The 24,911-nt window shown below is 40.2% G+C and overlaps 1 protein-coding gene and 1 pseudogene across 6 annotated transcripts; one reads left to right on the top strand and one right to left on the bottom strand.

Moving 5' to 3' along the window:
- Positions 1 to 20,387, bottom strand: NMI (N-myc and STAT interactor). Of its 6 annotated transcripts, XM_068968032.1 has the most exons (10): positions 20,177 to 20,387; positions 19,895 to 20,051; positions 15,286 to 15,359; positions 11,904 to 11,993; positions 10,293 to 10,388; positions 7,645 to 7,807; positions 4,367 to 4,473; positions 4,095 to 4,281; positions 1,833 to 1,939; positions 1 to 1,080 (listed from the first exon to the last, which is right to left on the bottom strand). In XM_068968032.1, the coding sequence occupies exons 3-10, from the start codon at positions 15,343 to 15,345 to the stop codon at positions 895 to 897; spliced, it is 996 nt and encodes a 331-aa protein (XP_068824133.1). In that variant the 5' UTR covers positions 15,346 to 15,359; positions 19,895 to 20,051; positions 20,177 to 20,387; the 3' UTR covers positions 1 to 894. The 6 variants fall into 6 exon arrangements, with proteins under 6 accessions (XP_068824133.1, XP_068824134.1, XP_068824132.1 ...); XM_068968033.1 differs by lacking the exons at positions 19,895 to 20,051; positions 20,177 to 20,387 and adding an exon at positions 20,095 to 20,141; XM_068968031.1 differs by lacking the exon at positions 20,177 to 20,387 and having other exon boundaries at positions 19,895 to 20,138.
- Positions 20,388 to 23,341: 2,954 nt separating this feature from the next.
- On the top strand, positions 23,342 to 24,252 carry LOC138076284 (large ribosomal subunit protein uL18 pseudogene; annotated as a pseudogene).
- Positions 24,253 to 24,911: the final 659 nt, after the last annotated feature.

Raw genomic sequence — 24,911 nt, 5'->3', positions numbered from 1 at the left:
TAGGATTAAAACTGTCCAAATATTCTTTACCAAAGCGAATTTTACCTTCTTCAATAGGAACCTTGAATTTTCCCATTTAATTTCTGCAGATTAAAAACAGCGTGATGGTAATAAACTCAGTCTCTCTCCAGCTAAATTTTAAGCCCCTAACCGGTAGGTATGGTGCAGACATTCACTCCCAGCATCTCCCAAGATGTATGATGAGTCACTAGCTTTACACTTAATCTCTTTATTCCAAGGTTTTTCAATCCGTTAAACTGACTCCTTACATTATAAGTGTAAAAGAACATTCCAGTGTTTACAAGTTCAATTTGGAGGGGAGATGTCTTGAAAGGAATCAGGGGACACTTGGCATTCTGGGTGAAAGTTCAAGAGAAAGACCACACTCAGCTCTGAGAAAGACTTTGGGGCTGTGGGATGAAATGCTGGGCCAAGTGGAAAAGCATTGCTCTTGAAGTTCCTTGAGAAGTCAGTAAAGTCTACAGAAATTACAAACTGCTAAATGCAACATTTCTCTGGGGAAATGTTAAGAGTCAAGTCTGCATGTTGGTGGACCTAGAGCCAAAACAGACTGGAGCCCACGAGACTATGACCGAAGGAGCCCACACGGCAGGCGGACAACTGGATGACTTGCGGTTCTTTTCAACAGACACGGCATCCAGCCACAAAATTTATGAACAAAACTGTTTTAATACAGTTACTGCATTTGTAAACATGCAGCACAGTTGGAAACAAAGAATTTAAAATCACAGAAATATATTTTGTATCTAAGGACAAACGAATACTAAAGAATTACATGTTTCATTTTTTTTTAAGGAAAGGGACAATCATTTTTGTCAAGCACTGACAGGAAGTTGGGTTCAGAAGCTCCAACTTTCATAGGATTCCATGAGCCTATTCTTCAAAGTATGCTGTGTGAGGTTGCCCGAGGGAACATTTGACCACCTCGACTTCTCCACCTCCATTCTTCTCCCGCTGAAAGTGAATGCTAATGAAATCCTCTACAGTTTCTTCATCTGTCATCTGAAGGTCTTTCAATCCTGTCAGAAGCACTGTCCTCTTAGATACTCCTGAAAATACCTAAGGAGGAAAATAGAAAAATAAAAGATAAACAGCAATTTTCTAAGAACTCTGAATTGTAAAACTTTACATTTTATAAGCTCTGCTCAATATTTTGGACATTATCCTAAGAGAGACAAGGGGCCTCAGGAAGATTTTTCAAGGAAGAGAATATCAGAGTTAGACATGAGTTTCAGAAAGATAACTCTAGCAGAATTGTGACAAGTGGAGGAAAGGAAGGCAACTCTATGGACAGAGAGATCAGTTAGAGAAGTAGTGAGAAGTGGAAGTGAAAAAATTGAGTGATTAAATGGATGTTGGAGGTGAAGCTAAACCAAGAGTTAGGCTTGAGTTCTAGTTTTCAGGATGGTAGACTAGGTAGATCATGATGACCTTTTAGGAACAGAAAAGATGATCTTTCTTTTAGGAACAGAAAAAAGCAGCAGGTTTGGAGTAAAGATAATGAATTCAGAAAAAATAAGAAGGGAAAACCATTTTTAATGCTCAATGATAGTAGATATATGAGAAAAATGTAGTTATGTCTCCACATATAAAAATATTGTGCCACAGTCAATTAAATAAGGTACAGTTTTACATTAAAAAGTATTCTTAAAATAGAAAAATTCATTCTGTACCAAGCAGATATGAAGAGACTATTTTGATATTCCTCATTAATAAGATTCAAATGAAAACAGAATCATAACTTTTTATTTTTCTGGGGGTGGGGAGTCAAGCAATTAGCTTCCAAAATGAAAGAAAAGAGATGACTTTACCTGAAACTTTTTCAAGTGTGTTTCTGTGTATGGAGAAACCGTAACTCTATAGCAGTTTTGATTTATATAAAGAGGATAGTCTTTCATTTTCAAAATCCTGTCAGCAACTAAAAATAAATTTTAAAAAATTATTTTCTTCTTTATTATAGACATTTTCTTCCTTATCATAAACATTTTTAACCAAAGATAAAACTTCCTTCAAATAGAATGTCAAAGTAAACAGTGACTTGAGTGATTAATTTTTAAGAAACTCTGGCAGGAGGAGAATGGGACAGCAGAGGATGAGATGGCTGGATGGCATCACCGACTCGATGGACATGAGTTTGGGTGAACTCCGGGAGTTGGTGATGGACAGGGAGGCCTGGCATGCTGCGACTCATGGGGTCACAAAGAGTCGGACACGACTGAGCAACTAAGCTGAACTGAAAGTCGCTTTTAAACAATTCACAGTACATAGTTTTGAAAAACATAAGACCAAATGATAAACAGACTCAGCTCCATCTGTCTTAAACTATTAGTCAGTCAATGGACAATGTGCTACAAAGGCCTCAGATAGACCCACCTTGAGCTACATAAAATGGGATAACCATCTGCAAAGAGTAACCCAGCCACCCTAACAAAACCCAGTATTTCCCAATCTTTCAAGAAGTATACATGAAAAATATGATTAGAATACTCTCTCTCTATCTTCATGTGAGAGATTTATAGAAAATTACTACATTACTATGATATATACAAAATTACTGTAACTGATACATGACATTCAATAAACCTCTGTAATGATGTTAATCAAAGGTGGAAGGGTGCTGAATGTCATCCAGAAAACATGAACGCAAATAAAAAAAAAGAATTCATCAGTTTTCTCCAACATAAAAAATAATCAGAATTATTTTTAGAAGCATTTTTCTCCTAGAGGGGAAACAGCTAATGTGTCAAGATTGCATAAGGTTTAACAGAAACAGTTCTTAAGAATATCTGATCCCTTCGTTCCTCCTCTCACCAGTCCACCTTGAATCAGCAATGCGGTACAGCAATTAAGAGTGCAGACCCTTGCTGGCGAGAACGTGGAGGAATTGGTGCCCTGATACACTGCTAGTAGGAATACAGTGGTGCAGCCACTGGGGAAAGCAGTATGGCAGTTTCTCAAACATTCCATATAGAATTACCATGTTACCTACCAATTCCAGAGAGATTTTGAAAAACATTCACCTAACCATAACCACATAACAGGACAAAGGGAGTTTGGAAATTTAAGGAAATGTCTCAATTTTTATTAAATTAATATTCTTTACTATTTCAATTTTCTTTAAAAAGCATGTATTTTTTTATTATGAAAAAATCTAATCAGGCAATGGCTTTCAATTGTATGGTTGGATTTCTATCATATGTAATAAACTCAGGAGAAGCCCTAAGAACTAACCAGAGCAAGAGACATTTATTTATTGAAAATTATTTGACTTTGGACACAGTGGGGGAAGGAGAGGGTGGGAGGAATTGAGACAGCAGCCCTGAAAATAAAACAGATATGTAAAACAGATAGCTAGTGGGAAGCCGCTGTTTAACCCAGGGAGCTCAGCGTGGTGCTCTGTGACAGCCTGGCGAGGATGGGGTAGGGGATTGATGGGAGGTTCAAATGGGAGGGGACATATGTATACTTATGGCTGATTCACACTGTTGTATGGCAGAAGCCATCACAATATTATAAAGCAATTATCCTCCAACTAAAAATAAATTAATAAAAAAAGAAAGTCACTTGAACATATTAACAGAAGCAGCTGGAGAACCTTTTATTTTTAATGATAATAATGTTACCCTCCCTAAGATTATTTTAAAAGTCCGCTTCTACTGAAAAAGGGAACAGCTCTCCCCCTTTTTCTTCCTGGAAACGATTCCCTCCATCTAAGAGGCCCTTGTCAATGGTAAAAAGTGAGATGGAAGAGACAGTTTTATATATATATACACATACATTTAGAGCTGTGCTATGGATCAGAGGAGACATATATATGAAACACCCAGCTCCATGCCTGGCAGGCGATAGGAAGGCACTAACATGGGGGGACTTGTTATTTCTAACCTTATTCTTAACAGTATTCAGGAAAATCATTTTCAGGACACTCCCATTTTATAAGGTTAAAAACATCCCTGTTATTATGCTGCCTAATAAATTCCAAAGAAAAGAAGTAGAAAAAGAAATATTTTCAGACCTGGCAGAGCATAATTTAAACGCTAGAGCACTGTTTAACTCTCTCAATGCTGGAATACCTCCACTTTCCACGAAGGTGATGAGGGCGCTCCGGGTCTGCTTGTCATACTCCACGCACTCCACTTCTCCACCTCCGTTGCGAGACTTGGAGAAACTCAGTTCTAGCTTGTCTCTCATCTGACTTTCTGGCAGTTCATCAGGAATGTCAGTAACGCTGATTTTCATTTTAGACACTCCTACATAAACCTGGGAAATTGTTTCATGTTCAGGAATATGGATGAGAAGGATCCGTGCTTAATAGCATTCTAAAAAGCTGTGATCACCATGGTACCTGGAATCTGACTCCTGAATTTAATGGAACTGGGTTGGCCATGAGCATCACATTTTCACTCTGTACCTGCACAAGATGGCGTGCCATTTTGATCACATTTTGGGCAACTGAAAAATAATTCGGGAAGTATTAATTTCCAATATTTCAATACATTTTTACATGTTTGGCTTAACAAAAAAATAATCCTGGGTAGTTGAGCTTTCCTTTAATTTTTTTTATTTTAAAAAAGTGTTTTTTTTGGTGGTGTTTATTTTTGGTGATGCTGAGTTGCGGCGAGTGGGGCTTCCGCTCTAGTTGTGGTAGGTTGGCTCTAGAGAGTGGGCTCGGTGGCTGCGGTACGCCGGCTTATTTGCCCCAAGGCATGTGGGGATCTTAGTTTCCAGACTAGGGATCAAAGCTGCGTCCCCTGCATTGGCAGGCAGGTTCTTAACCACAGGACCACCAGGGAAGTCTCCAAATTTTCTTTAATTTTCAGGGATATTATTTTTACATTTTTCTTAGGATTTCTAAATGATAATGGTGTTGCCACCATACTAGGATATTAATGCCAAAATACATCAGCATAAACTTACAATGTAGAAGTCCTCAAGTTTAAGAGATAAGCCTGATGATCCTTTAGAAATTCAGTACAGTCCCCACCCCTCCTTTCCACTGTTGACAGAATTATCAGCGAATTCCCTCAGTACAGTAAAGCACAGCCAGAAATTTCTTCCAGGTTGAGTAAGCTGGGAAGACTTTTGTAGGTCAGTGTCATTCTGACAATTAATCTTTTCATCATTTCTCACTTCTTCTTAATATGTTACAAGCACCATAGAAATAAATATTTGTTCTTATCTCTGTCTTTCCCAAAGATTACATATTAAAGACCACATAGACTTAAATATCAAAGAGTGAGTCTTCATTTTTTTTTGGAAGGCGGGTCATATTTAACAAAGAATTCTACTTTTACTAAAATGCTCTTGAGATCATTCATTAAAAAGTCAATAGCCTTGGTATACTGACCACAAAACTATCAAATCTAATTTATCCGTGCAAATAGGAGAGGCTCAGTAATATAATTTTGCCAAAAATCATTAACAATCCAACAGCAACTATATGTCAGTTTAAAATGAATGTGGGTATGTGTTTTTTTAAACTGTGTGACATGAGAGTTTGTAACACTTTACTTGTTGATGTTGGAGCTGTTTATTCTAATACGTCATGAAGACAAAAGATGCCCAGTCCTGGGCTTGTAAACCTCACATGCGTTTATGACAACCAGACAACACACCACAGCCAGAGAAAGAGAGAAACAGGGCTGGAAAACAGGGCGTTGTCTTGTGGGAATTTAGATGCCTCGTACCATGATATGACTCTGTAACTTGAATTATAGCGTTTTTGTTGTTGTTAATGACAACAGGCAACAATAATAGAGGAGGCCAACTATAAGTAATACTTAGATGATGACCTTTCCCTCCCCATCCCCACCTCTCCCTCGCCCCCCAAACCTCCAACATCTGGTGATCTGACGCAGTTGAGAGGCACTACTTGTATTTCAACCCTTGTGACTCTGACTGCCAAAAGCCAACTCCCATTGGTTTGTGTAGGAACCCAAAGCAGTCCCGAAGGAGCAGGACGTCAGAGTCATGCCAAGGGTGGAAGCAGTGATACAGCTGTCTCTGAAGAGAATCTTATTCTCAGCAGCCCCAGGTGATTTCTATGTGGGATCCCAACTTCCCAAAGCCTCACTTCCATCTTTCAGTTATATCCCAGTGACCGCCGCCAATGGCCAACAGGGCTCTTGACCTCACCCTCCATCCGCAGCTACAGGGGTGGAGCCAGGGTGGACAAAGAGTGTGTGCATATAGTGACCTGCCAGAATGCCTTTCTATTTATTTTCAGGCTATAGTTACTAACCAGGCATCAGGAGACATGAGTTATAATCATAGACTCCCAGCATCTGAGCACTGGAAGGGCTTGTGAATATCTGATCCCACTCATCACTTGACAAATCTGAGAACAGAGGCCCAGATGCTGGCCTGCTCAGCGGAATAACGGTCCAGTAGAAAGTACAAGGGTACTTGGGGTTTGGCTCTCAGCTCGGCTGTTTGTTACCTATATCGACCTTATGCAAGCAAGCTTTTGTTTCCTTAGTTGAAAAATTTCTAGCATGGAGCAATAATGACAACTAACATGTATTAAGTGTTTGTTATGTATCAGATACTGTGCTAAGTATTTTTTCAACACTTCTTATTTAATATTCAAAGCAACCCCATGAGGTAGGCATTGTCACAAGGTCTGCCATAAAAACTTGAGATTTATAAAGAACCCAACCCAAACTACACTTCTGTAAAGAGGCAAAGCTGGGGACTTCCCTGGCGGTCCAGTGGCTACAGCTCTTTGTTCCCAATGCAGGGAGCCCAGGGTCGGTTCCGGTCAGGAAACTAGCTCCCATATGCCACAACCAAGACCTGGTGCAGTCAAACAAATACATAAAAATACTGGGACTTCTCTGGTGGTCCAGTGGTTAAGAATCTGCCCTCCAATGGCAGGGGACATGGGTTGGACGCCCTGCTGGGGAACTAAGATCCCACATGCCGCGGGGCAACTAAGCCTACGCACCGCAACAAAGATCCCAAGTGATGCAACCAAGACCCGACGCAGTCAATAAATAAAGTGCTGTTTTGGTTTGTTTAAAAAAAGAAGAGGCAAAGCTGGCATTCAAAGCCAGATTCTCATTAAGGTGTCCCCAGTTCTCAAGAGGGTTCCACACCATGGCAAACATCAGGTCCCACTCCAAATCTTTGACTCCAGAGCTCTTTTCATTCTCATGCCTTGTGCACTTAGGTAAATCACTTAAACATCTGAGAATCTGGTTTCTTAATGATGTAAACAGTATCTCTATCTTATTACTTTTACAGAGTCATGTGAGTATAAAATGAGATCATGTCTGTCAGAACTCTCTGCTTTGCTACTTTGAAACATTATTACTAGTATTATCATTTGCAGGTAGCAGGAGTAGTATAAAAATGCTGGTATTGGGCATCACAACATGGGTTTGATTTCTAGAGCACTCACATTCTGTGCTAGTGATCATGTTCAAATCACTCAACATCTCAGAGTCTTGTTTTCTGGTCTGTAAAACAAGAATAATCATATCTACCTCAGGGCACCCCTATGAGGATAAGACGAAATGATATAAAAATTCTAAAGCAATGGCCAAATATCTACAAAAACTCTTTGGAAGTCCCCGTGCTTTCTAAAGGTAACATGGTCAAGTTTTTGAATATTAGTCATACCTTCTTCTTTTTCAAAGGTAATAAGTGCTTGTCCTTTTTGCAGCTCATAAGGGACTTTTGAGCTCACTTGACATGAATAGGAGATATCTGAAAACTCGCTGTCACTCTCAGGATTCTCCACAGATGTGAACTTTATCTTTGTTTCAGGAATATCCTCATTAATCTAATTCAAACAGAAAGGTTTGATTAAAATCAACACAAGAAGTAACTTAAGTCCTTCCAATGATAATGTGATCTCATCATCCAATAATTCATTCTCTACTGACTTCAGAACACCACAGAACGCTGATTTAATATCACTAGTAACTGCTTCTTCCCAGAAAAATACTCAGTAATCTAGTCAAATGCTGATCCTTTAATATTATTTCACAGATGAAATTGTAAGTATATAGTCTCTAACTTTTTCTAATCAATCAGTGTTTAAACTGGTCAATACTGTGTGTTGTTTGGTTCTTAAGCCTACATCATTCCTACAGAAAAGTATCTTCTAAACAACTATGCCAATAATAGGCTGTTTCACAAAGGAATCATTGCACAGTATCTTTGGTCTCATTGCAAAGAGGTATGAAATAGATGTGGGTGCATACTGCAGCTATTTTGACAGCAAACTCAGGTAATGTCATCCAAAGAGAAACTCCTAAATTCAGTTCAGTGACTTAAAATTTATCAAATTTAAATTCCCCCTTCCTCAACACCTGTCCACCAACTTTTAACCATTCCCACAACTTAGGTTTATAAAAATGTGAAGGGACACCACTAGCAAGATTTGTTAAAAAAAAAAAAAATCTGGAGGATAAAGTTAAGTGGTTATACTTTGGTGCTGAAAATCACTAGGATGAACAGGTCTTTGTTGTTTAGCCTCCAAGTGATGTCTGACTCTTTTTGTAACCCCTTGGACTATAGCCTGCCAGACTCCTCTGTCCATGGGATTTCCCAAGCAAGAATACTGGAGAAGGTTGCCATTTCCTTCTCCAGGGGATCTTCCCAAGCCAGGGACCAAATCCATGTCTCCTGTATTGGTAGGCAGATTCTTTACTACTGAGCTGCCAAGGAAGCCCCGAACAGACAGTACAGTCACACAGAAATGCACAAATGAGTCAGGTGTTTTCATCTCTATTGCTCATGGTTATTTTACATGTTGCAAGAAAAAGTGTTATCATGAAGAGATTAGAAACAGCCAATGAGTCATTTGGTCTAATCTGACATTTATTCTACAATTTGACATGTCACTTTGGTAGAATTTCTGATTACCATAAGCCTGATTTCAAAAAATATGCAGTGTGAAAAGGCAGTGTTTCCCAATAACAGAGAAACATCCAGTATACCCAGAAGTGTCAAGAGCTTTCCCCATTGAGAGTGGGAATGCCTGCTTCTAGTCCTGAGTGCACCATGGCAGGGAGCAATGCACTCATGGTCCCTAGAGCCCAGTTTTCAGTCCTCTATGAAGCAGATCAACTGAGCTGGCTGGATTCCCAAGGCCCATTTGGGTTGTAGAATTAAGTGATTCTAGCTCCGGTCTAAAAATTATGCAGGATCTTAACAGAGACTTCTCTAAACCTCACAAACACAAGAAACCTCACTTTTGATATTTAACATTCTACCCCCAACTTCAGAGATAAAAAGTGATAATGCTTTAAAGTAAGTGTTTTAACAATCTGGGTTTTTATGAAGAAAAAAGGAGTGAGAGCTGTCTAATTCAAACAAAGGAAAAATTAAGATAGAATTTAAATGGTGAAGATACTCTTCCAATTTTTTTTTTAAACTGTGAAACGCACTTAAATTATTACTTGGATGAGGAGAGCAATGAAAAAATTTAGCGAGAAGACCAAGAATTTGATCCAAAAGTGATTGATAATGACCATCACTGGGAGGCTGTGTGTGTTGTATTAATGTATAATGAATATTAAAACATGCATTAGCATAAATGTGTGAGTGAGTGAGTGAATACATGAAGTCGCTCAGTCGTGTCTGACTCTTCGCGACCCTATGGGCTGTAGCCCGCCAGACTCCTCCGTCCGTGGGATTCTCCAGGCAAGAATACTGAAATAGGTTGCCATTTCCTTCTCCAGAGGATCTTGCAGACCCAGGGACTGAACTCAGGTCTCCCGCATTGCGGACAGACTCTTTACCATCTGAGCCACCAGGGAATCCCAGCATAAATATATAGCAAGATGAAATTTTATGGAGGGATCATGCACCTATGACCAGCACCCAGATCAATCATCAGAACAAGACCAACAACTCAGAAGCTCTCTGGGGTTCCCTTCCAGTTTCTACCTGCCTCTAACAGTAAGCACCATACTAACTTCTAACACTGTGCTTTTGTGCTCTACTTAAGTCAAAGTATATGGTACGCCCTCTTTTCCCTCTTTTGGTTCAACACTGTGTCTATGAAATTCATCCATATTATTGTATATAGTTATTGCCTGTTCATTTTCATTGCTGTGCAGTATTCCATTATGTGAATACACCCCAATTTATAAATTCATTCTACTATGGAGGGAGAGTTGATTGTTTTCAGTTTGGAAAACAGTGGTGACATGAATGATCATAATGTTTTAGAAATGACTTCTGTATCATTAAATTTCTTTTTCTGAAAAAAAAATAGCATCTGTTAAAATGAGATACAAAAATAATTAAAGGGGTACCTGAGAGGTCCTGGTGGTCTCTTGTAACTCAGCTTCAAGTTTTTGGATCTCCTTCTTTAACTGAATATTTTCCTTTATGATTTCACTAACTGATTTCTAAAAAATAAAATAAAATAACAGTCCAAATTTAAAGAGCCCCAACCCCATTTTTCCAAATGAGTTAAAGAAGCAAAATTTCTCTCTCTGAACAAGGCAAAGAAAGACATTAGATAGTCTCAGAATAAATATGGTCACATGAATAAACATTTGTACAATATTATACATCAGAAAGCGAAGAGGAACTAAAAAGCCTCTTGATGAAAGTGAAAGAGGAGATTGAAAAAGTTGGCTTAAAGCTCAACATTCAGAAAACGAAGATCATGGCATCTGGTCCCATCACTTCATGGCAAATAGATGGGGAAACAGTGGAAACAGTGTCAGACTTTATTTTGGGGGGCTCCAAAATCATTGCAGATTGTGATTTCAGCCATGAAATTAAAAGACGCTTACTCCTTGGAAGGAAAGTTATGACCAACCTAGATAGCATATTCAGAAGCAGAGACATTACTTTGCCAACAAAGGTCTGTCTAGTCAAGGCTATGGTTTTTCCAGTGGTCATGTATGGATGTGAGAGTTGGACTGTGAAGAAAGCTGAGCACCGAAGAATTGATGCTTTTGAACTGTGGTGTTGGAGAAGACTCTTAGAGTCCCTTGGACTGCAAGAAGATCCAACCAGTCCATTCTAAAAGATATCAGTCCTGGGTGTTCTTTGGAAGGACTGATGCTAAAGCTGAAACTCCAATACTTTGGCCACCTCATGTGAAGAGTTGACTCATTGGAAAAGACTCTGATGCTGGCAGGGATTGGGGGCAGGAGGAGAAGGGGACGACAGAGGATGAGATGGCTAGATGGCATCACTGACTTGATGGACATAAGTTTGAGTGAACTCCGGGAGTTGGTGATGGACAGGGAGGCCTGGCGTGCTGCAATTCATGGGGTCACAAAGAGTCGGACACGACTGAGTGACTGAACTGAACTGAACTGATACATCATTATCTGTTGATTTTCCTACGACTGCCAAGGATTATTATCTCTATCATATAAACAAGGAAACCACCTTTCATGCTTACCAAAGTCACAGAAATGTTTATAGTAGAGCAAGGATTGAGACCCATGTCTTCTGAATCTTAGCTCAGTGCTCTACCAACTCATTCCTAGCTATTTGTGACTCGAAACATGAATTTTAAATTGCACCATAATTGTGGACATATGTTAGTCTGGAGCAATTACAGATTTTTTTCCCACAATATAGCTCAGGTAGTTTAAAGCATAGCCTCCATTCCATCTTGGATCTGATCATATAATTGTTAACAAAGTTCTTAACTTCTAGGTGCAAGTCAAAGAAATGAAAGGATAAAAAAGCAGTTAATGTGAGTTGTGTAAGAGAAAATAGAAATGTGATTCTTCTTGTCAGTCTTGAATATTAGAAGTAAAAAAAAAAAAAAAAACTGAAAACCCTAATACTCTCCAAAATTCAAGTTAATGTTGGACAAAGACATATGAAACATGCCTCACTGCAAAACCAATAGATATGTCAATTTTTAATAGTACTCAGTAATTTTTCCTTTTTACCTGGTTTTGTTTATCTTTCATAACTTCTTCAGCTTGCTCACATTCCTTAAGAACTTGTTCTTTGTTATCTTCATCAGCTGCCATGACTCCCTATTTATTATAAAAAATAAACACTTCACAAACTACAGCCACTATGGAGAACAGTGTGGAGATGCCTTTAAAAACTGGAAAGAGAACTGCCATATGACCCAGCAATCCCACCGCTGGGCATACACACAGAGGAAACCAGAACTGAAAGAGACATGTGTACCCCAGTGTTCATCACAGCACTGTTTACAAAAGCCAGGACTTGGAAGCAACCTGGATGTCCCTCAGCAGACGAATGGATAAGAAAGCTGTGGTACATATACACAGTGGAATATTACTCAGCTATTAAAAAGCATGCATTTTAATCAGTTTTAATGAGGTGGGTGAAACCGGAGCCTATTATACAGAGTGAAGTAAGTCAGAAAGAAAAACGTCAATACAGTACATTAACGCATATATATGGAATTTAGAAAGATGGTAACAATGACCCTATATGTGAGACAGCAAAAGAGACACAGATGTAAAGTACAGACTTTTGGACTCTGTGGGTGAGGGCGAGGGTGGGATGATTTGAGAGAACAGCATTGAAACATATATATTATCATATGTGAAATAAATAGCCAGTCCAGATTTGATGCATGAGGCAGGGTGCTCAGGGCTGGTGCACTGGGATGACCCAGAGGGAAGAGATGGGGAGGGAGGTGGGAGGGGGTTCAGGATGGGGAACACATGTATACCCATGGCTGATTCATGTCAATGTATGGCAAAAACCACCACAATATTGCAAAGTAATTAGCCTCCAATTAAAATAAATAAATACTTCAAAAATGGTACATACACACAAAGTCAAGAAGAAAAAATATCTTTTACCCTTTTATGGATAAAACATCTCTTCTTTGCTATATCTTTTCCCTTACCACCAAAGTCTTTAATATCATGTGAACTATATTCAAACAAATTCTGTATTTCAAATAACTTTCACATCCATAAATATTTAAAAGGTTCTAAAAATCCTTTGCATTTCAATACCATAATAGAACATAATAGGCATTAACATTCCTTTGTAGTTCTCATCTCAATCACGACATGACACTCCATTTTAAAAGACTATTATTTCAGTCCTCTAGACTTTTTCCAAAGGCTTTAATTTAAACATTTAATTCTCCTTATTATACTCCAAGAATGTAATGGAGTGAAAATATCTCCAAACACCTTTCCTCTACGATAACAGAGGTTTTCACAAAACCTCCCCTGAGTTCATACACTAAACATGAGAAACAAAATTCATGTTTATTTCTAAAAATCTCTGATTGAAATGGCATTCTCTTCAAATATGAATATGGCAACAAGTCACATGGTACTTGTAGCACCTGTGACGAAAGTCACCAGGCATGTGCCTCAATTACTGAAGCCCTTGTGCCCTAGAGTCCATGCTCTGCAATGAGAGAATCCAGCACAGTGAGAAGCCCAAGCGCAGCAACCAGAGCGTAGCCCTCCCTCACCACACCTAGAGAAACGCCCTCACAGCAATGAAGACCCAGTGCAGCCAAACATTAATCAATTAATTAATTTTTAAAACGTCACCAGGACGGCACATAGTTTCATAAAATATTTTAACTCTCCCAGATAGCCTGAAACATTGCTTGTGCTTAACCCTGCTTCAAAATTTTGACAGCTGTTAAACTCCTGACCATAATAATGCAGCCTTATAATAAACTGTAGTATACTGGTAAAGTGGAAAGTGAAGCAAAGTGTTAGTCACTCAGTGTCTGATTCTGCGACCCCATGGACTTTAGCCCAACAGGCTCCTCTATCCATGGGATTCTCCAGGCAAGAAAGCTGGAGTGGGTTACCATGCCCTTTTCCAGGAGATCTTCATGACCTAAGGATTGAACCCCAGCCTCTTGGGTCTCCTGTACTGGCAGGCAGGTTCTTTACCACTAGCGCCACCTGGGAAGGTATCAGTATACTGGTATACATTACTAAATTAAAAATTTGCTTTTTAAATAACACTGATAATCATATTTCAATATAATTGGTTTCCTTTATAATTCTCTGTATTTTGTTTTAGACTACTTAAAAAACTTTTTGAGAAAAGCTCATAGGCTTTATCAAACTGGCATCAAAAGAGTAAGAACTCTTGCCTGCATATGAATTTACCGAAATGGAGAAGTCCCACATCAAATATGACACAAGGAATACCACCACTATTTGTACTGTTTTAGAAGCATATTAATAATGTGTCTAGTAACACAATCTTCCAAGATTTCAACTGACTAAATTCTCACTATTCCTATAGAACAAACAGAAAAGACAGGTATTCCTCTTTAAAAATATAATAGAAGATTAGCAAAAAATTAATTATGGCTTAGTTTACTCAGTGTGAACCCAAGCAGTGTCCAAAAAATGGGTCATATGGTAATTCTACTTTCAATTTTTTGAGGATTCTCCATAACTATTTTCCATAGTGAATGTACCAATTTACATTCACATCAAGAGTGCACAAGGGTTCCCTTTTCTTCACATCCTCTCAGTATTTGTTAACTCTTGTCTTTTTGATGATGGCCATTCCAATAGATGTAAGATGTTATCTCACTGGGATTTCAATTTACATTGCACTAGTGGTTAGTAGGAGAAGGCAATGGCACCCCACTCCAGTACTCTTGCCTGGAAAATCCCATGGACGGAGGAGCCTGGTGGGCTGCCGTCTATGGGGTCGCGAAGAGTCGGACACAACTGAGCAACTTCACTTTCCCTTTTCACTTTCATGGATTGGAGAAGGAAATGGCAACCCACTCCAGTGTTCTTGCCTGGAGAATCCCAGGGACGGGGAGCCTGGTGGGCTGCCGTCTATGGGGTCGCACAGAGTCAGAGACAACTGAGGCAACTTAGCAGCAGCAGCAACAGTGATTAGTAATGGTGAGCATCTTTTCATGTTCCTACAGATCTTTCATATATCTTCTTTGGAGAAATGTCTTTTTAAGTCCTTTTGCCCAGTTTTTAATTGAGTTATTAGATATTTTAGTATTGAGTTTCATGAGTTCTTTATATATTTTGGATATTAACCCCTTATCAGATATACTGCAGCTTTGCCTGTGGCTCAGCAGGTAAAGAATCCATCTGCAATGCAGGAGGCACAGGAGACACCCTTTTGATCCCTGATTGAGAAGATCCCTTGCAGAAGGAAATGGCAGCCCACTCCAATGGACTGGATTTTCCTGCCTGGAAAATCCCATGCACAGAGGAGCCTGGAGGGCTACAGTCAAAAGGGTGGTAAAGAGTCTGACATGACTAAGCACTGTACATATACATGCATCAGATATATGGTTTGGAAATATTTTTTGTGTGTGCTTACCAGAGGTAGAGGGTGGTATGGAAGGTGATTTGGAGGAAAGTGGTCAAAAGCTGCAAACATGGAGCTCCCAGTGGCTAAAGGTACATAAACATGATTTATCAAGTAAGTAAATATGTGGAGGACAATAGGAGCCAGGTTCTTCATTGTCAGAGAAGGTGATTGTAAATATGGAAAGGGAAAAATAATAGAATTAATGCTACGAAATGGAACTGGAGATATCAGTATAATCTCATGATTTCTGATGGTTTGATAGGAAAATACAGAAATTTAAATATAGGTATAAGTGTGCATATGTGTGATATTTCCCAGTTCTGTCTGCTAAAGTGGCCTGGAAACAAAGACAATAGCAATGAGCACATTTAGCATCCAGAATTTGGTTTCTAATACCATTCTCAGCTACTAGGAACCAAGGCTATTCAGAGAAATGGCCGTTTCTAGAACTGGGACAGGAAAAGTATAAGACAAGCGTCTTATGATGCCAGAAAGCAAGAAGTGCTCAAAGAATGATGAGAATATGTCACAAGAACAGAGTCCAGCTTGAGGGGGTTCTTACTGGGAAAATTTGGGAATTGATTAAGCATAGAGATAAATGACAGTAATCATTAAATCCACTTAGTACTAAAACAGATAGATAAATTGATATTTTTGTGAAAAAAGGACCATTTAAGTAGCTTAAAATACAAGTACTGCTAACCAAATTCCTGTGCAATCTCAACCACGTAGGTGTTTTGAGGACTCACCAGTTCTGGCACTCACCAGCCCTGACGGAGATCAACAACTTCAGGAGGGGTAACTCTCAGCTTGCCCTTTTGCATTGAACATACCAAGCTGATTTTCAAGAATATAAGCACCACAAGGGCAGTGATTTTTGTTTTGTTCTCGAAAGTATGCCCTACTTTATCCAGAACGATACTGGAACAGTACCAAAAGAATGCTAGGGACATGGTTTGTACTCAAGAAATGATATTTTTAAATTGTGTTAAAGTTTCCTTACACTGAGCAACCTGTTCCTGAACTTCACATAAGTAGAATAATTTAGCATGTATCCTTTTATATGTGCTAGAGTTTTAATGGAGAAGGCAATGGCACCCCACCCCAGTACTCTTGCCTGGAAAATCCCATGGACAGAGGAGCCTGGTGGGCTACAGTCCATGGGGTGGCTTAGAGTCAGAGACGACTGAGCGACTTCACTTTGACTTTTCACTTTCATGCACTGGAGAAGGAAATGGCAACCCACTCCAGTGTTCTTGCCTGGAGAATCCCAGGGATGGCGGAGCCTAGTGGGCTGCCGTCTATGGGGTCGCACAGAGTCGGACACGACTGAGGTGACTTAGTAGTAGTAGTAGTAGTAGTAGTAGTTTTAAACTCAACATGTTTTGGAGATTTGTTCACGTTATTGCATGTATTCATAGCTTATTCCTTTTTATTGCTGTGTAGTATTCCTTACATGGATAGTTCACACTTGGTTTATCCATTCTCCTGGTGGTGGGTGTTTGGTTGTTTCCAGTTTGGGGGTCACTATGAAGAAAGCTTCTTAAAGCAAAACAAAAACAAACAAACAAAAGAAATACTTCCCCAAAAAAACACTTTTTAATTTCAAAGTGGAAAAGAGTAAATTTTAGTGAAGAAGCCAGGCAGATGCCACTATAATGAAGTAGTCAAAGTAAATAATGAGATACATCAAAATTATCTGACATATGATAGGCCCACCAAGAACACAGCAAGACTTCTGTGATATTCCTGCCAAAGATGCATAAGCTGAATCTAAGAATGAGGAAACAGGAGACACACTGGCCTGTTCTATTCAAAAGTGTTAAGCACATGAAAGCCAAGTAAAGACTGAGAAACTGTCCCAGACAGGAGGCTAAAGATACATCATAACTAAACACCATGCATAATTCTTGGCTCTGTTTGTTAGACACTATATAATAGGGACAACTGGCAAAATTCAAATTAGATCAAAGGATTAGATGGCATTAATATACCTATATTAATTTTCTGATCTTGATCACTATATTGTAGTTACGTAAAGAATACCTTTTTTTTTTTTTACAGGAAATAAATACTCAAGACTTCCAGGTTAATGGGTCATGATACCTGCACTCAAATAACTCCGGAAAAAGATAAGTTGTTACTTGTAACTTTTCTGTAAGTTTGAAAGGGTTCAAAGAAATTTTTAAAGATACATATTAGTAGTTCTTATTGCATCAACAACTGCAGTCTTTACAATGCTATTCATCCCAGATCTTACATAATTTAACCCCAACTAGTCTTAGTTGGCCACCTCATGTGAAGAGTTGACTCGTTGGAAAAGACTCTGATGCTGGAAGGGATTGGGGGGCAGGAGGAAAAGGGGACAACAGAGGAGGAGATGGCTGGATGGCATCACCAACTTGATGGGCATGAGTTTGTGTGAACTCCGGGAGTGGGTGATGGACAGGGAGGCCTGGCATGCTGCGATTCATTGGGTTGCAAAGAGTTGGACCGTACGGAGTGACTGAACTGAACTGAACTGAGTCTTATTTAGACAACTCCTGGACCAAGTTCCTTAACCACACTGAACAACCTAAGGGTTTCTCTTCTCCCTCATGTTCCTCAATGTCACATCCTCCCTCCCCTGCCAACCTTAATTTCCACTTAATGAAATCCTACTGTTCTTCAATGTCCATCCCAAATTCCTCCCCCAAGTTCTTGAAGTCTTTTCTGATTCCCCCAAATGATGTTACTTCTTCCCCATTACCTCCTTTGGGGAGCTTTATTTGTCTGCTGCTGCTGCTAGGTCGCTTCAGTCATGTCCGACTCTGTGCGACCCCATAGACAGCAGCCCACTAGGCTACTTTTGTCATTTTCCATGACAAGATGGTCACGACCTTGAGGCCAGGGCCTACATTCCCTCTTCCCTGTATCCATTCAGAGCACGAGTTCACATACTGAAAACAGTTAATGTTTATAGGACTGCCTGGTATCTTGATTCAGGTATTTGCTCAGCCCCGGACACCTGGGGCATGCAATGTTCTATGAAATGTTCTCATCACATTTCCAGAAAGCAGAAACTGCAAAGTTCTTTAACTGCTTTTTTAAGTCTATTCTTAAATGCTTGTAATAAAAGCTCTCAATAATACATTTAACTCATATAAATGGTCTACTACATAATATTCTCAGAACTTGTTGCAGCATATCTAGTATCTGGATACTTTCCCTCCTTGATGAATGCCATGTATAGTAATAGCTTTCCTTTTATACACTCAAAAGGTAGGCAAAATAATGGCCCTTTTAAAGAGGTCCACATCCTAACCCCCATAATCTATGCAAATGTTGGGTTATGCTGCAAAGGAGATCTAAGGTTATAGACTGAATTAAGGTTGCTAATTTACAGCTGACTTTAAAATATAAAGCTCTTCCAGGATTATTGGTGGGGAACAATGTAATCATCAGGGTCCTTCTTCAAAGTGAAAGAGGAAGGCAGAAGGGCAGAATCAGAGTGAGATGTGACAAGGGAAGAATAGTCAGAGGGATGCAATGCTGCTGGTTTTGAGGATGGAGATAGGGCACCACACCTGAGCCAAAGGAGATGAGCAATCTATAGAAGCAGAAAAGACGAGAAAACAGGTTCACATCATTAACCTCCAGAAAGGCAGGCAGAGCATCTAACACCTTGATTGTAACCTAGTGACGGCCACCCAGACTCATACTGAATTTTGTGTGTGTGTGTGGTAATCTGGCCAGGTTGCAGGGCATGTAGGATCTTAGTTCCTCCACCAGGGATCAAACCCACGGCCTCTGCAATGGAAACACAAAGTCTAACCACTGGACGGCCAGGGAAATCCCCCATACATAATTTTAAGATAAATTTGTAGCTTTTAATGTTTTACTGAGTCCATGGTAATTTATTATCGCAGCAAATGAAAAAAAACAGTACAAATCACCTCCACCTGTTCACCACCTACTTCCCTAAGGCAAATCTTCCCATACGCATGCCTGGCAGCAAAAACAAAGGAAATGAGGCAAAGGAAGGGGGAAAGGAGGTGGAGATGCACAGACAGGACTGCTTCCTGTTGTTTTTTAACTTTTGCGTGTCGCATAGATCGGGAAACACCACACTCTGTTTTGGATGTCTCTTTAAATAAAATCCCTGTATGTTCTGAAAAATCAGGCACGACTGCCAAACCCTGCGCCTGCCAGGAGACTAAATCTCCCTAAGGAATCTGTTTTCCTAAGAACTTTCTCCAGAGACACTACAGCAACAGTGGGGAAACACAAACCATTTTAAGTTTCAATTTCCTAAATGAAGCAAAGCAAAGGAGACGGGGTCAGAGGCCGGGGCTGCAGGCAGAAAGCCCCGTGGGCAGGGGGCAGCCGCGCCCTCTCGGCGGCTAGGTGGTCCCCACGACCTCGGCAGCGGGCAGCGCAGGAGGGCGGCGCAGGGAATGGGGTCGCAGAGCCAACGACACCCCACTCTCCGCCAGGCGTTCCCAGCAACCCTCAACCCCCCCGCCCACCCCCCGGAGGTCCCCGGCCCCGCGGAGCCCACCGGGTCGCCACTCACGGCCTCTCCAGCCGGGCCCACTAGGAGCAGGAATGGCAGCGCGGGAAGGGGTCGCCCACTCACGCGCCTCGGCCGGCCGAGCGCAGCGCCCAGGTTCCCGGAAACCTCGCTGGCGGCGCGGGTAGTCGCTGGAACCCTCCGGGCCTGTCTCGGGCTCCCTCGTCCGGAAGCGCCTTCAGCCTTTTTCAAATGGATGGCCCGCGGATCAACAGTTTGCTTCCTTTTAAAAAAAGAAAGAGAGAATAAAAGAAGAAGAAAACTACCGAAGGATGATTTTGCTTCAGTCTAGTCACTGGTCGAATACCAAACCCGGTTCTCCAATGATTAGTCACTAACAAGTTATACCTATTTTCACTTTCGGTTTTTAAAATGTGTTGGTTTTGTTTTTGTTTGGAGGAAATCTACTCCCAAAGTATTCCTGAAGTTTCCATAAACACTCATTTTAAGACATGTTTTAAAAACCACTCCTTCGGATGTGTATCCCAGGACGTGTATTGGGAAAATGGGCAGAAACCAAATAAAGTGGCAGTCTCTCTTCAGACAATAACTCTCACTGTAATCTGTTGGTCACTGCACCCTTAATCTACAAATCCTCACAGCCAGCACGGAGTCTGCTTTGGTGTGTTTCTTTTGTAACTTCGCAGGAAATTGACAAAGTGTGGTGTTCAGCTGATTTCTGTGATCCTTGTCCCTTGAGACTTTTCTCTGGTATTATTGTGAAGCTTGTAAACAAATACTTCACTAGGTGTGATCTTTTTCTTTGAAACGGAAAACATCTGGTTTATTTCGAAAATGGCAGTGTTTCTGAATCCTCCATAGAGAACCACCCCACAGCTGCACTTACTGTAAATAGGTCAGGGAACAGATGCATGAAATGACTTCTAGACAGAAATTCTCGTTGATAGTGCTGTATAGTAATATGCAAAACTGACATATTATCTGCTAAAAGATTAACCAAAATCAAATTCCTTTATATCAAGAATGTTGATGGCAATCTAGTTTACGGTGGACTTCCTAACTGAAAAAAATAAAGGTATATAGACATTTGTGCTCATCAACCCGGTCAAAAGAGCAATAAAACGCTACCTGATACAGCTTGAGAATTACTTTTGGTCTCCCCTAGAATTTTATTTTTTATTTTATTTTTGGCTGCACCATGAAGCTTGTGGGATATTAGTTCCCCGACCAGGAACTGAACATGGGACCACAGCAGTGAAAGCACCGAGACCTAACCCCTGAACCACCAGGAAAATCCCACCCCTTAAAATTTTAGAGAACATGAACTCTGGAAATTATTTAGTTCCAACCTCATTTCTTCTTTTATCTTATTTTTGTTCTTTACAAGAAGATAGTAAGCAACAGGACCATGACCACAATGGGACTCATCTAAGATTGACTCCAATATTGTTAAAGGACAAAGGATACAGATAGGAGGGAAGCCATTGGGAGGGAGCTGAAGCTGAGCCATGTGTAACAGTCTGAACTCAACTCAGCAGATTCAGGACTCTGCAAAGCACTGAGGTTCTGAAGATAAATAGTCAGATCCCAGATATATTGTTGTTAATAGTTGTAATTGCAAAGATCTACCGAGAACACCTAAGCATTTTATAAACCTTTTCTGATTTGCCAACAGCAATATGAAACAAGTATTATCCCCATTTTGCAGATGAGGAAACTTAACATGCTGATCCAAATGTAGGCAATGAATCCATGATGACAGTAATGTCTTTCTCTATTCTCAACCATGAAATCAAACTCTACATTTTGTTCTACAGGGCGTGAAAAAAAGAAGGAATTCTATGGGCACATGTGATTAGGAAATGCTGCACACTGGATTCACACTTGGGAGGTTCCCAATGCACATCCACACATCAAGAGTTTTGAGAAATATTGCAAGGAAAAATTAAAGCATACATTTAAATTTTTAACTTTATTTAATCTTGAATTTATCAAACTAACTTGACCTTTAAATTCTTTTTTATTTTTCAAGAAACAGCTATTTAAATCTTGAAAAGTTTCCAGTGGGGCAATTTGAACTATGCTTTACTAATGATGGGGTCGGGGACTTGATTCCTCAAAATATGGCACCTTGGATATTGACTATTTTAAGTGGAAGGCGTTTGAGAAAACAATAGAAGCTCTAAAACAGTTACTCTGACCTTCTCCCCACTATTACCTTTCAAAGAACCTCCTGTGAGAGTTGCTCTCTCTATACCTGTAGGGAAGGAGCATTCTTTCTCCAAAGACAAATGGACCCGGAAAAGAATCCTAACAAATCGGCTTTGCTAAGTTTTCCCCAGTTTACTTTGATTACCTCATATTCTCTAACCTATTATATTCTTCCATGACTATCCTCTCTTCATCAAATCTAGCATAAAAATACTCAGGCCTAACTATTTCTGTGGGTCTTCATTTCTTTTTTCTTTTTCTTTTTTTTTTTTTTTTTTTTATTGGCTACGCCACACAGCATGCAGAATCATAGTTCCCGGACTGGGGATGGAACTTGTGTTCCCTGCAGTGGAAGTATAGAGTCCTAACTACAGAATGGCCAGGGAATTCCCATGAGTCTTCATTTCCTTTTGAAGACTTCTATGTGAGGTAAAACTTACATTAAATAAATTTGTGTGCTTTTCTCTTGCTCTTCTGTCTTTGTCAGTTTCATTTTTAGACCTAGCCAGGGATCCTATGAAGGTCAAGGAACACTTCTTCCTTCTGTCTACCTACTTATATATCTTAACATGTCATGTAAATCTACACAGCCATGATGTGAGATGTATATTGTGTTACAGATATATCTCCCCACTAGATGGCAATGAACTTCTCCCAGGCTTCCCTGTAAATGCACCACCTCACCCCCACCCCCACACAAACATATCAGTGTTACATACTGTCCCACGTAGCTATGAAGTGTGATACTAGGAGTAGCCGCACACAAAGGAGAAAGGACTTGCTTCTACCTCAAGAAGTCAGGGAATGTCCCCTCCACAGAACAGGTGGAAGATTGAGCTGTCTCTTAAAGGTAGAAGCGGCTTAGCACGCACACACACACTTAAAGGCAAGAGGAAGTGAACTGAGATCAAAGTTCAGGTGAAAAATCCCCAAAGAAAGAAACAAGTCAGGAGGCACCAAGAGTTGAGTGGGTATGCAAACCAGGAAAAAATCACCTGATACCTCTTATGTTGTACTCTTTCTTTTAGAAAAGGTCTAGCACACCAAGTTTATACTGCTGTGGCCGTGATTTTGGTAATTCTGTTTGCAGTTCATGCTTGGGGAAGTTGGAACATTTGTACCATCCATGCCAAGCACTGTGCAGGGTACAGAGTGATACAAAGGAATCGTTATTGTTGTTTAGTCGCTAAGCGTGTCTGACTCTTTGCGATCCCACAGACTGAACCCGAGTCTCCTGTGGGATTTCCTAGGCAAGAACATTGGAGCGAGGCTTTTCCACCTCCAAAACCACGCTGGTCCTGCAGCTCTGTGGCAAGCCCTCCAGTCAGGGTTCTGTTCCACATGGTTGGGATTGTTCAAGTTGTCAAGAACAAGGATACAAGAGATACAAAGAGATACTTCAAGAGATACAAAGTGAAATTCAGAAGACAGCAAGAGGGCAAAACTGACAACTATGCTCAGAAACGATTGGTAATCCAAGATAAAAATAAGTACAACACACCTAAATACAGAATGATCGTTCATGTAACGAACAGAGATATTATTTGTCAGATTTCTTATGCCTGTATAGAAGGAGATATGATAGTTTGTGCAGCTTATGCTCACGAACTCCCAAAACATGGTGTGAAGGTTGGGCTGACAAATCTTGCTGCAGCATATTGTACTAGCCTGCTGCTGGCCTGCAGGCTTATTAATAGGTTTGGTATGGGCAAAATTTATGAAGGCCAAGTCAAAATGACTGGAGATAAATACAATGTGGAAAGCATTGATGGTCAACCTGGTGCCTTCACTTGTTACCTAGATGCAGGACTTGCCAGAACTACTACCAGGAATAAAGTTTTTGAGGCCCTAAAGGGAGCTGTCAATGGAGGCTTGTCTATCCCTCATAGTACAAACAGTTCCCTGGTTATGACTCAGAAAGCAAAGAATTCAGTGCTGAGGTACACCGAAAGCACATCATGGGGCAGAATGTTGTAGATTACATGCATTACCTAATTGAAGAAGATGAGGATGCTTACAAGAAACAATTTTCTCAGTACATAACGAACATAACTCCAAACATGATGGAGGAGATGTATAAGAAAGCTCATGCTGCAACAGGAGAAAATTCAGTGTATGAGAAGAAGCCTAAGAAAGAAGTTAAAAAGAAGAGGCAGAGCCGTCCCGAAATGTCACTTGCCCAGAAGAAAGATCAGGTAGCTCAGAAGCAAGCAGGCTTCCTTAGAGCTTGGGAATGGGCTGCCGAGAGTTAAACAAAACCACAATTTTCTAGCAAGATTTTTCAGATAGAGACAATAATAAACTTATTGAACAAGCAGCAAAAAAAAAAAGAATATTGGAGTGGGTTGCCATTTCTTCTCCCAGGGATCATCTCACCCAGGGATTGAACCCAAGTCTGCTGTATTACATGGGGATTCTTTACCACTGAGCTACTGGGGAAGCCCACAAAAGAATTAGGTAACATCATTCTGGTTTTCAAGAGGTTTGAATTGAAATATCTAGAGTAAAGGAATGTTGCTAAGAAGGTAGATTTTAAAGGCTCTCACCACAAATAGAAAGTGATAATTACATGACATGATGGAGGTATTATCTATGGTAATCATTTGATACTACACAAATGTAACAAATCAATACTTTGTATGTCAATTGTATCTTAACAAAGCTGTAAAAAAAAATTAGTAAAATAGTAGACAACAGGTTTTTTAAAAAGTAAAAGAAAATGAATATTCTATCCCTTACTATCAGGCAGGGCTCAGCTGGTACAAAAAAATCCCCCTGCAATCGGGGAACCTGGGTTCAATCCCTGGGTTGGGAAGATCCCCTGGAGAAAGGAACGGTTACCCACTCCAGTATTCTGGCCTGGAGAATTCCATGGGCTGCATGTAGTCCACGGGGTCGCGAAGAGTCGGAC

Source organism: Capricornis sumatraensis, chromosome 3 (assembly GCF_032405125.1).
Source record: "Capricornis sumatraensis isolate serow.1 chromosome 3, serow.2, whole genome shotgun sequence".
Classification (NCBI taxonomy): Eukaryota; Metazoa; Chordata; class Mammalia; order Artiodactyla; family Bovidae; genus Capricornis; species Capricornis sumatraensis.
The sequence above is the reverse complement of the archived record's forward strand: the minus strand, read 5'-3'. Positions and strand labels throughout refer to the sequence as shown.